We start from the raw sequence: 12,684 nt of genomic DNA on the forward strand, positions 1-12,684 counted from the left end.
TTTCCCAGACCTCCTTTCCTCTCAAGTGTTATCTTATTAGAGTGGGCTTCCCTTGGTCACCTAAAATAGCTAACCCAACCCTACCCTGCCACTTTCTCTTTCCTGGTGTTATGTTTTTCTTCAGAGCATGTATCACAACCTGCCTTTTTTTGTTTTGTTCATTGCTATCTTCCCAGTAACTGGCTCAATACATAGTAGCTGAATAAATGGATGACTAAATTCAGGCATGATCTGATAACCTCTGAGGTGAAAACTATATAAAATGTATTTGGTATTTTTTCTTCCATTGTAAAAAAAATTATTTTCCCTTACATCTTAGAAGTACTCCTATTATTAGTGTTTGTTATTATTATTATTGGCACCCTCTGAGTTCTGTAGTTCACTATAGTTTTGTAGTTTATGGAAGACAGTATAAAAGCAAGGTGACTGCCCATCTGTCTCTTGTCATTATTCAACATACCACAGCTTTTCAAATAATTATAAAAAGTGGAGCTAAAAAGAATACCATTGTAAACTCTAACATCATTCAAAAGTTTTTTTGTTTGCTTTGTTTTTTTAAGAGATGGCGTCTTACTACATTGCCTAGGCTGGTCTTGAACTACTGGGCTCAAGTGATCCTCCCACTTCTGTATCCCAAATTGTTGGGATTACATGAACCACTGTAAAAGAGATTGTTTTAATAACAAAAGAGATTGTTTTAATAACAAAAAAGATACCTCAAAAGGAGTTCAAATGAGAAATAAGCATACAAATTGAAAGGAAATTGGGAATCTAAAAATAAGAAAAATATTTAATAACATTAGTGACCCAGAAGGAACACAATGCTATAATGCTTATGAGATGTTAAAAATGGTAACAAGGTCCCAAAAAATCAAAGCAGTTAGATATGCATGGAATTTATGAAAATTAAAAAAAATAACATGACTTCTCAAATGCAAATGATACAGCTGGGGGAAAATTATCAGGGAGATGTAGTTTGTTTTCAGTGAAATCAGAAATGTAATAATGCTGAAAAGCAACTAAAATACTGGAAAAGGAATTAGTAGATAAAAGCTTTTTAAAAACCTTACTCATCTGCCCAAGGAAAGACTGGAGGACTCCTAAAGATTTAACAGCATGGGAGTGCTACCTGCTGAAATAGGTGCAATAAAATTACTGGGCTTAAAAATCAGTACCAAATAAAAAATCAGTAGCTCGGTGTACCATAAGCCAAGGGAATGATTATGCTACATCCCCCATGCCTCACTTCAAAAATGTCATTTTTATATGCAGCTCACTCAGTGACTTTCAAAACTGAGCTATTTGTAAAAGGTTTTTAAACTTTGTATGTAACATGGTTATCAAGACTTCAACAATGGTATTTGTTCATGATTCTGGAATAGATGTTATAAACTAGATATTGTCCTTCAAATGCAAATTCTTACATGTTTACCCATAAGAACAATCAGAGAAATAAAATAACACATACTGTTTTGTGTACACACATACACAATTGATTCCAAGCATTATTTATAATCTGTGGTTGCAAAAAATTTCATTTTGAAAAGCATTTGGGTATCTCATGACTAAGGAATACGAAATAGAAAACAAGGAGATAATTTGCATATAATCAGTATCTAGATTAGAAAAAAAGAACTTAAGAGCACGTTCACAAAAGATAAAATAGAATAGCTCTTTTTAGTAATGTGTTAGCTGGAAAATATTTTTGAATAGGAAGAGAAAAAAATGAAAGGTTTTTATTTTCTTTAAATCTTAGAAAAAAAGGATTTTCAGTTTAGCCTGTGATCTCCTATACTGAAAAGAATGAAGTTGGCAAAAACATGTTTAAGGTTGATGAGTTAGAGGAGTGCTGTAAGGAATTAAAATATTCTTTAGATAAGTGGTACCAAGGAGATAGAGCCTACTAATACTTCTAATAGGTGCATTATTTTAAAAGGACAAACTAGCATGGTAGATGGCAATGGAATATGAAAAGGTGGTATAGTAGCAATAATGAATACAAAGGAAAAGAAAAATTGAGTTGAATGTTAGACAAAGCTTATGAAAGAGTAGAATTCTTGGCCAAAATAATAGATATAAACTGAGAAATGAAAAGTCTATAAAAGACTCTGTATTGGTCAGGGTTTCAGGAAAGGGCACAGAATCCACTGTGGCTAGTTTAAGCAGAGGGGATTTTCTTTCCTTTTCTTTTTTTTAAAAATAAGGTATTAAATGTCTTTCAGAGCCATTGGGGAAAAAATTCTATTTTGAGCCTTCTTGGGTGACTTCAAGAGCCATGATACAGGTCAATGGGAGGGCTACTGTCTCTTCCAAGATGAGAAAGCAGCACATTCAAGAGTGGAGAAGCCAAAGAAAACTTCCTCAGTTGAACCACATACCTCCATGGTGGTAGCGGACAGCAGGGGGGATGGAAGCCGCAGAAAAGTGACCTCCATCTGTCTTCCATGCTGTAAACCTCAGGTGAGTGCACCAAAGTGGCAGAACCAAAGTCACACCCAGATCCCTAGGGAAAGGGGTTCTAGGAAATGCAACTTTTTATCTTTATGACCTCAGCAGTACAGGAAGGCACACTAGAAAGGGGCTGGAATGGACGGAGAGTACCTACCTACAGTACACACTACTGACTTCATTCTAAGAGAAATATCAAAGGAAAACACTCAAACCAGAAACGTAATTAAGAACCAGTTCTAGCCCAGGCGTGGTGGCTCAAGTTTGTAATCCTAGTTCTCTGGGATGCCAAGGCAAGAGGATTGCCCGAGTCCACGGGTTAGAGACCAACCTGGGCAACATGGTGAGACCTCGTCATTAAAATAAATCAAAAAATTAGCTGGGTGTGGTAGTGTGCACCTGTAGTGCCGGCTACTTGGAAGGCTGAGGTGGAAGGATCGCTGGAGTCCAGCAGGTTGATGCTAGGGTGGCAGTGAGCATGCCATTGTACTCCAAGCCTGGGCAACAGAGTGAGATTCCAACTCAAAAAGAAAAAAAAAAGAAAGAAAAAGAACTAGTTCTAGGGTTCAACATTCATTATCAACTCTCGCCAAGTATCAAAAGGACTCATATAGGATTTGAATGACAATGTTCAAAATAAGAGCAAGAAATAACTTAAATCTACATACTTTTATTTTGAAACTGTGATATTATTGTTCTTATGATATTATTACTTGTAGGAGGCAGCAAAAAAGAAAGTAAGTTGCCTGGCATTGGTAGGTTCTGAAGGATCAGGTGCAGGTAAGATTGCTTTAGACACATTATGGTGATATTAATAGAAGGCCCCAAAACCGTCATCAAGGAGTCATACCAACACTAATCCCAACGGTGTTAATCTCTAAAATAATAGTTGGGTTTTCTGGCAATAGGATAGAGTTATGGCAGACACTGTGATTTAAACTCCTGCTGCAAACACATCTTAATGATCAAGAAATCAATTTAAATACACAGCAAAGTTCTTTAAAATGCTCCCGAGGGTACAAGTCTGAAGAGGAAGATGGAAGGAAAATGACTGAAGCTGAAACAAAAGCTGCTGGCATGCTTGGGGTGTTTGCAGATCTCTGACCTAGAGGCTTATTTTATTTTATTTTATTTTTTGAGTTGGAGTCTCACTCTGTCGCCCAGACTGAAGTGCAGTGGCCGCTACCAGCCACCGCAGCCTTGACCTGCCGGGCTCCGGCGATCCTTCTGCTTCAGCCTTCCAAGTAGCCGGAATTACAGGCATGCGCTACCACGCCCGGCTGATTTTTTGATTTATTGTAGAGATGAGGTCTTGCTGCCCAGGCGGGTCTCGAACCCGCAGGCTCAGGCAAACCACTCACCTCAGCCTCCCAAAGCCGCGGGATTACAGGCTGAGCCACTGAGCCTAGCGAGGCTTATTTTAATGACCACAAGTGGTAGAGGAAGGGGATCAGGGAGCAAAACCCAGAAATACACCTGGAACCCCCCTAGGATACTTTCATTGAAAGTGGGGGCTACTCAAAAAATCTGCCTGCAATGGAAGTTGCTAAGCAGTGACTGGGAAGAAAAAAGTCTCTCCAGATCATTCAAAATTGTATACCTGACATCACATGGGTTTATCAATTAAAGCTACCTGCATGGTATTCGTGGCCCAAGATCAGAAATAGCACCTGAGGGATCTTTTCCATCTTCCCTTTTACCATATATTCCCAATCTTTTGCTTTTTCTTGTCTGTTTCATTTTGGATAAAGCAGTCCCATTTCTATTATTCTTCTGATACTTAAACTTCTCCTTTGCAGCCACATTGCTTAACTCTTAACTAAGTGGATTGAGAGTGATCATTCTTGGCAAGTTAAGGAGTCAGACGAGTGATTAGAAACAGACCCTGGGGTCAGTCAGATTTGACTTTCCATTCTAGTTCAATTCATCATCTTGAGCAAGTTTCTTAACTTCTCTGACTCTTAATTTCTTCATCAGTAAAATCGGGAAAATAATAGCATCTACCAATGAGAAATTCATGTCGTGCACTTAGCTCATGCTTGGCACATAATGAATCCTTAATAAATGTCAGTCATATATCAACAACAGTGAACAAATCCTTAGGATCTAAATTTCTAAGTCTCTATGCTCTTAAATCCTTTTATAAACAGCACAACTAAGCATAATAATTAGCTCATTGATCTAGTTTTAAAATTTCTCTGCCACTCCTAATCCTTGGGCTCTCTGGAGTAATGAGTGTCTTTTGTATGCAAATGAGATGACTGATGACTTGGGGTTCGTAGGTAGCTTCAGGATGGGGCAGGTCACAGGAAAGACCACAGCATGATTAGAGTGTTAGCAAATTTCACAGTTATTAGGTAATTGATATATCTTTTTATATGACATTGGTTGTAAAGCAAAGAACAGAATAAGCCAATAGATTTTTCCCTTTATATTTCTCTAGAATCCCAAGTAAATTCTTAGGAGTTGGCTGTGAACTCATTAAATTTTTCAAGACTTTCTGATATAATTTATAGCACCTTGCATTACTGAAGGTGCTCAGCATATTTGTTTTGATTTAAAATTAGGTTAATTAACGTATGTTAGAATCATCACTAACAGACGTGGCAAGAATCTTAAAGTTTGATCAGTTAGTTGATGTCTAATCCCGTCAACATATCCTTCTCAGTAGAAAGTGAGCCAGGTCTTGCCTATAAATGTCGGTGACAGAAATTCACTCTTAGAAGGCAGTGCATTCTTGCTGTGAGTTCCATGCCTCTGAAAATTTGATGTGGATTAGTTCTCTCCCAGAGCTTACCTTGAAGCCAGATTCAGTACTTCATCACATCCCCAGTGTGATGCTGTGAAATATATATTTTTGGTCTTCATCCTGTTTCCAGGCATACAGCTCCTAAAATCCTTGAACTCTCTGGAGTGATGAGTATCTTTTGTATGCAAATGAGATGACTGATGACTGGGGGTTCCCAGATATTTTCAGGATGGGACAGGTCACAGGAAGGACCACTGCATGATTAGAGGGTTGGAACTTTCAGCTCCACTGCTCTACCTCTTGGAAGAGAAGAGGACTGAAGGTTAAATTGACCACCAATAGCCAATGATTTAATCAAGCATGCCTACATAATGAAGTCTCCATACAAATCCTGGAAAAATTGATTTCAGAGAGCTTCTGGATAGCTGAACACAAGAAGGTTCCTGGTGGGTGGCATATCTGAGAAGGGCATAAAAGCTCCTCAGTCTTTCCCCCGTACTTGGCCCTATGCATGTCTTTCAACTGGCTGTTCATCTGTATCCTTTATAATAAACAGGTAAATATAAGTAAAGTGTTTCCCTGAGTTCTGTGATCCTCTCTAGCAAATTAGTCAAACTAGAGGAGGGGGTCATGAGAACTCTGATTTATAGCTGGCCATTCAGAAGTACAGATCACAACCTCGGGATAAAACCCTCACACATCTGGTGTCAGAAGTGTTGTATTGAGTGACTGTGTAAGAACAGAAAAATCACTTTGGGTTTTTCTTATCATTTCTTAGACCCAGAGAGCAGATCCAATTCCACAAATCCTTGTGTTGGGGTTTAGAAATGGATGCCCCCAAATATGGCACACTGGTATGCTGATTATTTTACATTAAAAGCCCTTGGAGACCAGCAGATGCTGGAAGAAGCTTTACTCCAAAGTTCCTTTTTTTATCCAAAGTCTAAACATGCCAATGAAGAAAACAGTTAGCTCTGGTCCTTTCCCTGAGTTTTCGTTAACTCATATTGCAGGAAGAGAAACTGAAGACTGTCAACACCCTGGACAGACTTTTGTCACAAACCATGTGCTCCATAGGTCCCATAGACTTTGTCTTGGACCACTGTATGTTCTGCAAACTCAATGAATTTCCCTAAAAATGATTTACTATCCCTCAAATTGCCATATTTCCCCCATCTTATAAAAAGGAGTTAATAAACATCTGTACTCCATTAGATTATTGGATGCCATCCTTCTGTGAGTAAATAAAATAGTAATAAATAAATAGTAATTTATGTTTAGGCATCACTTGAATTATTCAGAAGATAAAACTTCATTATGAATATTATTCAAACACTTTGCCTCTCCTCTGGATTTGTTCCAATTTAGAAAAACTGATACTCACAGTATACTCTAAAAAGAGTGTGGAGAGGAAGGAAAAACCACAGGGCTTCAGAGAGAGAATCTGTTCGATCAACTTTGGCACATGAATGAATGAAGTTTTTATATTTATTCCTGGTTCACACTATTACTCTGACGTGTTGAGTCCCTTTGCTGAACTTTTAGACAAATGATATTTATCTCATGGGTTGAAGACCCCCAGAGGAGCTGTGAAGTATTGGAAAGGTGCACCTGTCTCCACGTGAATGCCTGAAATGGTCTACTTCACATTGATGTGCTAAAGCATAGCTATTATCATGTGGGGATTCACTGGTTTTCATGATAAAAAGTAGTTTCGTGTTTTGATCTTTCAGTTCGAGAGTCACTGATTTCAGAAAGACAAACAGTTGTTTTTGTCAGTTTCATTTGGACTCTATAGCATTTTCAATGGTCCTGGGCATTTTTTATCATCTATGTTATGAATGTTTATTTGGAGGTTCACTTTGGAAATTTCACACTTACTTTAATATCCGTGACCTAAGAGTGATTCCCACAGTGTGGTTCCCTGTTCTCTTCACCCAGCACATAGTGGTGGGGGGATGGATCTAACACCAGGAGGGAGGCGGCAGCAGCTGGCTGCCCACCCATCAGATCAGCTGAATCTACTCTGGAGATCTTGCGGCTGATATAGCATCCCAGCCAAACTGCCTGCATCTCCACACCACTTACAACAGTCTATTAATATCATTTTGCAACTGCGTTTGACATAATCCCTTGTATATCTTGAGTGTCGACTCACAAGAAAAATCAGAATGATTTGAAACTGGGAAGAATCAAAGAAATTCTAGTTGGGACTGCAGTTGAAACTCAAAAATCAAAGAAGACGTGTGTGTGAAGGAAGCAAGCTGGGTAAAAGAAGAACAAAGAGAAGCAAGACCTCACTTGTAACCTGATATAAACATGAGTCTAACTTTACACAGGTAGAGCTGGCTGGCCTGCTAGTGTTACGCAGCTCAGTTACCCATCCAGTGTATTTGCGCAGATGACTGTAGGCATGCATATGACATGCATATGAATGCAAGTCCCCGCAAACTAGTGAAACATCTCCGTAGTTATGAGTGTGCAGAACGGTTCCATTGGAAAGAAGGAAAAAATAATTTGAAAAAAATTATTGGATTTAGGGAGTTCATGTGAACACGTTTCTTGTCTCAGTTCAGGCTGGAGAAAATGATTTCTAAATCTAAATAGCCATCTATAATGCCACATTATTAGTATTTATGTAATGCTTTTTCTTCCCCCATAAACGCAAGTACTTTTAAGTTTACATTATTCTCATCTTCACAGCACCCCCATGAAGGAAAGAGGCTTTTCACCAATTGATTTGAGGCTTGGATATGAATTGATTCTGTTCTGGAGCTCAGGGAAGAAGGAATGGATCACTAATATTTAGACCCCAGTTTGGAGCTAAAAACTAAATTAGACATTTCACATATGCAAATTCCTCTAGTCGGTATTAGAACACCATGAAGTGGTTGTTATTATAATTTCATGGATTAAAGAAAATTGTTCAAATCAATGAGTTAAGTAATGGTAGACTCAGACCACGTTTGTCCTTTTTTAGAGCCATATTCTTTCAGTTATGTCACACTCTTATTTGCCAATTCTAATTGAGGCCACTTGCTCGGAGGGGTATGTGGAAGGAGTCTAAATCCATGCTCAATCATTCTGTCACTAGTAGAGGTGGGAGGGTTGGCATCTCCTGTAGAACCCAAAGCATCATAGAATGAATGAGTTTTTGGTAGGCCTCATTTCTCAGGGACTGAAGGAAGGCTTTCCATTACACAAGGGTTTCTATTTTGAGGGATCTGTGGACAGACTCTGCAAAATGGCAGCTCACAACAACTGCATTTAGGCAGTAATTTTCCCTCCTCTCCTTTTTCTGCAGCAAGTATACTAGCCATGACTAATTTTCTCATCCCCTCCCACTCCTATACCTGTCTACCTCTCTATTCTGAAGAAGCGTTCCCTTCCTTAATAACATCTCCCCTTTACTTGAAAGGTGAGTATCAATGAGACATGGAATGTAGAAGAAATATATTCCTGGTGTGAATGGCCAATAAATGTATGACTGGTGGATTGGTAGATTTTAGATAAGGACTTGACAGCACTGACCACAACAAACAAATGAAGATGAGGATCAGTGTTACTCGGGTGAAAAGGATGAAAACATTTCACCAGAATTATACCACAAACCACAGTTCCTGTTTTAATTTTGGAAATGACAAATATTCTTCAGTTTCTGCCTTTATATATGTATTTAAATTTTCGAGATTGAGTTGACAGATTTATATCCTTAATTTTTATGTATTAAAAAGGAACTCTATTTTCTTTTGCAAATTACAACTAAAATATAAATATTCATGCCTTTCTCTACTATGTTTTCATATACAGAAAAACATAAGTCTCCCATTAGAGTCCTCTGGTCTCATCATTTTGCAGAGAAAAACCAGAGGAAACTCTTGAACCTGAATCCCTATTAGTCCCAAACTTACCACACCATTTCACTTTCCAATTCCGATTGGCATCAACTCCTCGGCAGTGAAATCTTGAGTTCCTTGACCTTGTTTTTCTCCAGAATCGATCCTAGACATAATTAACAAAACAGGTGCAGAGAAAAATACTTAAAAGTTTATTCATATACATTTTAGCAGCTCAATTAGTGAAGTCATACCACTGAAGGGAGAGTTCTGTGAGTAGACAAGCCCAGGGAGTAGAGAGGACTGGATTAACAGAGGAGACCAGGTTCATGCTCCAGTTTCTGTCATGAACTTTCTATATCTTGCCTTCCTTTGGCCTCATTTCTTTACAGACAAAATTGGATGGGTTGAACTAGACCAGTTGTTTTTCACAATTTACTTGGAAAGCAAAATCTTTATTTTTATGAAATCTTACGCAAAAGCCAAATTTGAAAATGAAATCAAATGGTTGGTGCTCTGATTGGGGTGGGAGTGAAGGCCTCTTCTGCATCTCTGGAATCATTCAGCTGACTGCCCACCAAGCTTTCTTCCTGTCCTGGAAGTCTGTGACTATGTTTTCTATGATTTATTTAGTCCTCTTTTCCACTGGATAGGTAAAGTGACTTACATGAGTCCAACTGAAATGGTATCCATCAACATTAAGCACAGGCATGATATAGAAATATAGATGATTCAACATTTTTCTCATGGCTGGGTCACTCTTATATGTTAGAAGAGCCTAAAAGACAAAGATGACATTTCTTATAAGTTGATCCTAAATATGGGTTTACGAAAAAAGAGTGTGAGAAATCCTTTTTGCCCTTGAGGACTATACAATACTATGGGTTAAAAGCAATAGTACGAACATGAACTGGACTCTTTGACATCACACACTCTCTGTTAAGGCTTTTGTCTGAATTAAACTCTTTATTACCAATAATCTTTTAGCAAAGCTGTTAAAACATATTAATTGGGCAGTCTCTTACAGTATTTCAGATCTGGTTAAATATTTAGGCTCAGGGGATCCTTCCACTTCATCATTCCAAGCAGCTGGAATCACAGGTGCGTGCCGCCACACTTAGCTAATTTATTTATTGCAGAAATGAGGTCTCACCAACTTGCCCAGGCTGGTCTCAGACCCCTGGGCTCAGGCAATCCTCTCTCCTCAGCCTCCCAATTGCTGGGATTATAGGCGTGAGTCACCATATCCAGCTATTTAGGCTGATTAAGAAAGTAACAATATAGATACGTTTTTGTATAACCAGTTCTTTTTAGATTTCATTAAATTTTGGGAAAAATAATTACCTAAATGTATTTGATAGCCTTATATAACAGCACACAGCACAGACTAGTTACATGTCACTTAATTGCTTATGCCTAATTGGTACCAGTCTCAAGCATTGAAACATTGCATGGAGACTCTATTCTTTTTTCTTCACTTTTCTAGAAAGAGTTTAATGACAATAGAAAATCTTTGTTGTCTTTATTGTAGCTCCTTTGAAGTCTTGCTCTTGTGATTGTTTTACTTATATTGTGTCTGACCCCAAGTCTGATGATTCTGCACTATAGATTGGCCTTAAATAGAAAAGCATGTATGTGCTATGTTGAGAATATAGACATTTTGAAATATCGTTCCTATGGAATCAGTCTTTTAAAAAGTTATTTTTGATGCATGTTTGTCCATGTATAGGATATTTTGGAGGAACATATAGGAAATTTACAGCAGTGGTTGTCTTTGTGGAGGGAGATTGGCGGACAATGTGTGGGAAGGGAATTACCTTTTATTTTATACCTATTTGGATTGTTTGCATTTTTATCATATTAAAAATACAACTCAGAATAAAATAATTTTTAAAAGCTTTATTGAGGTATGATTGACATAACAAAAACTGTATATATTTAATGCATACAATTTAATAAATTTTCAGATAAGTATATGCCCATAAAAGCATCACCACAATCTTTGCTATAAGTGTATTCACCACCTCCAATATCCTCTTTATCATTATTTTTTATTTTTTATTGATGCTAACACTTAACGTAAACTCTACCCTCTTAGCAAATTTTTAAGAATACAGGACAGTGTTGTTACCCTATTGGCACTATGCTGTACAGTAGATCTCTGGAACTTATTCAACTCATATAACCAAAACTTTGTACCTCCCTGTTTCCCCCTCTCAAAATAAAAGAATACTTAAATTATGTGTATGCTGCCTTGTAAAATTAAATCCTTAACACTTCTCTTTGATCTAGTTAAGTAGAATTTCTGAACCCATCATAAGTAGCATCCTATATTTACATGGTGAGAATTTTATTCATAGGGAGCAATCCAATAATATTGGAAACTATCACTATATTAGAAATAATATTGAAAAGGACATAGAGTTTGATACAATTTATTACATATAATTAGAATATCTGAGATTAACACAAATGGATAAACTAATTCCTTCTCATGATCTCCTTTTGTTTAAGGCTCAATAATAATTTGTTGGCCAACTAACTTCAACAGAACTTTCATGTATGCTTGAATTTCTATTAATTGTCTAATGTCTTGAACTAGGGGAAAATCTCTAGTATGCAATCCATTGTACAAAACCTGGAATTTGTTATCTCTAATACGTGGAGGTTTTCCAATATTTGGAGGAAATCTTTTGTTAGAGGTGGCAGGGACAGAGCTACATGGTTAACTGCATTTCTCCCTTAAAATGTAGCTGTGGTTTTTCATGCTACTCTTGAGAGGGAGATATGAAGATATGTCAGGAGAAAGGAACTGGGGCAACAAGGCAGGAAAGAAGGGGTAGGAAAAAGCCATGGTAATTTCGCTCTCTCCCCTCCTAACATTGGGGACCACAGCTCTTTTGTCTCAGACCAAACTGGAGAAGTCTCATCTTTTCCAAGCAGGATCATGTTAGCACCTCATGGCCGACTGGGTGGAGATCTACATGGGAATGTTCTCATCTTATCCTGCCTTCTTCTCCAGGGCAAATGACCTCTATTGCTTTATATTTAAGAAAATATTGCTAACTTCCTTAAAAAAAAGAACATATTTTAAGCAAGTAGAAAAAGTGCAGAGAAGTCTAGTACACCTTATGTGCCCACCAACACATTTTGCCATAGTTATCAAATCTTTTTTAAAAAGTTGAGACAGTTTGGATAAAATGAAAGTTCCTTAATCCCATTTTCTTCCCTTCCACCAAGGTAATACCTACCCTGAATTTGACATTATCATTTCCATGTATGTATGTGTTGCTACATATATATGTATTCTTGAACAATATGTAATAGTATGTGTATGTGTTGAGATTTTATGCAAATAAGATTAGGATATGTTAATCTGCAGTCTGCTTTCCTCCCAATCAATATATATATATATATATATTTTTTTTTGAGTTGGAGTCTCACTCGGTCGCCCAGACTTGAGTGCAGTGGCCACTCCCAGCCACCGCAGCCTGGCCTGCTGGGCTCTGGCGATCCTTCCACCTCAGCCTTCCGAGTAGCCGGAATTACAGGTGTGTGCTACCACGCTCGGCTGATTTTTTGATTTATTGTAGAGATGAGGTCTCACTGCCCAAGTGGGTCTCGACCCGCGGGCTCAGGCAGCCCACTCAC

At 37.9% G+C, this 12,684-nt stretch overlaps 1 protein-coding gene across 1 annotated transcript in view; it reads right to left on the bottom strand.

Annotated features, from left to right (window-relative positions):
• Positions 1–12,684, bottom strand: part of CPA6 (carboxypeptidase A6) — a 91,023-nt gene that overhangs the window by 41,862 nt on the left and 36,477 nt on the right. The window contains exons 5-6 of the mRNA XM_008053303.1: positions 9,701–9,811; positions 9,109–9,199 (exon numbers count right to left, since the gene is read on the bottom strand). Coding sequence (XP_008051494.1) covers positions 9,109–9,199; positions 9,701–9,811 — 202 coding nt within the window. The remainder of the gene's footprint in view (positions 1–9,108; positions 9,200–9,700; positions 9,812–12,684) is intronic.

Source organism: Carlito syrichta, unplaced genomic scaffold, assembly GCF_000164805.1.
Source record: "Carlito syrichta isolate Samal-C Ts95f unplaced genomic scaffold, Tarsius_syrichta-2.0.1 Scaffold288042, whole genome shotgun sequence".
In the NCBI taxonomy this organism is placed as follows: Eukaryota; Metazoa; Chordata; class Mammalia; order Primates; family Tarsiidae; genus Carlito; species Carlito syrichta.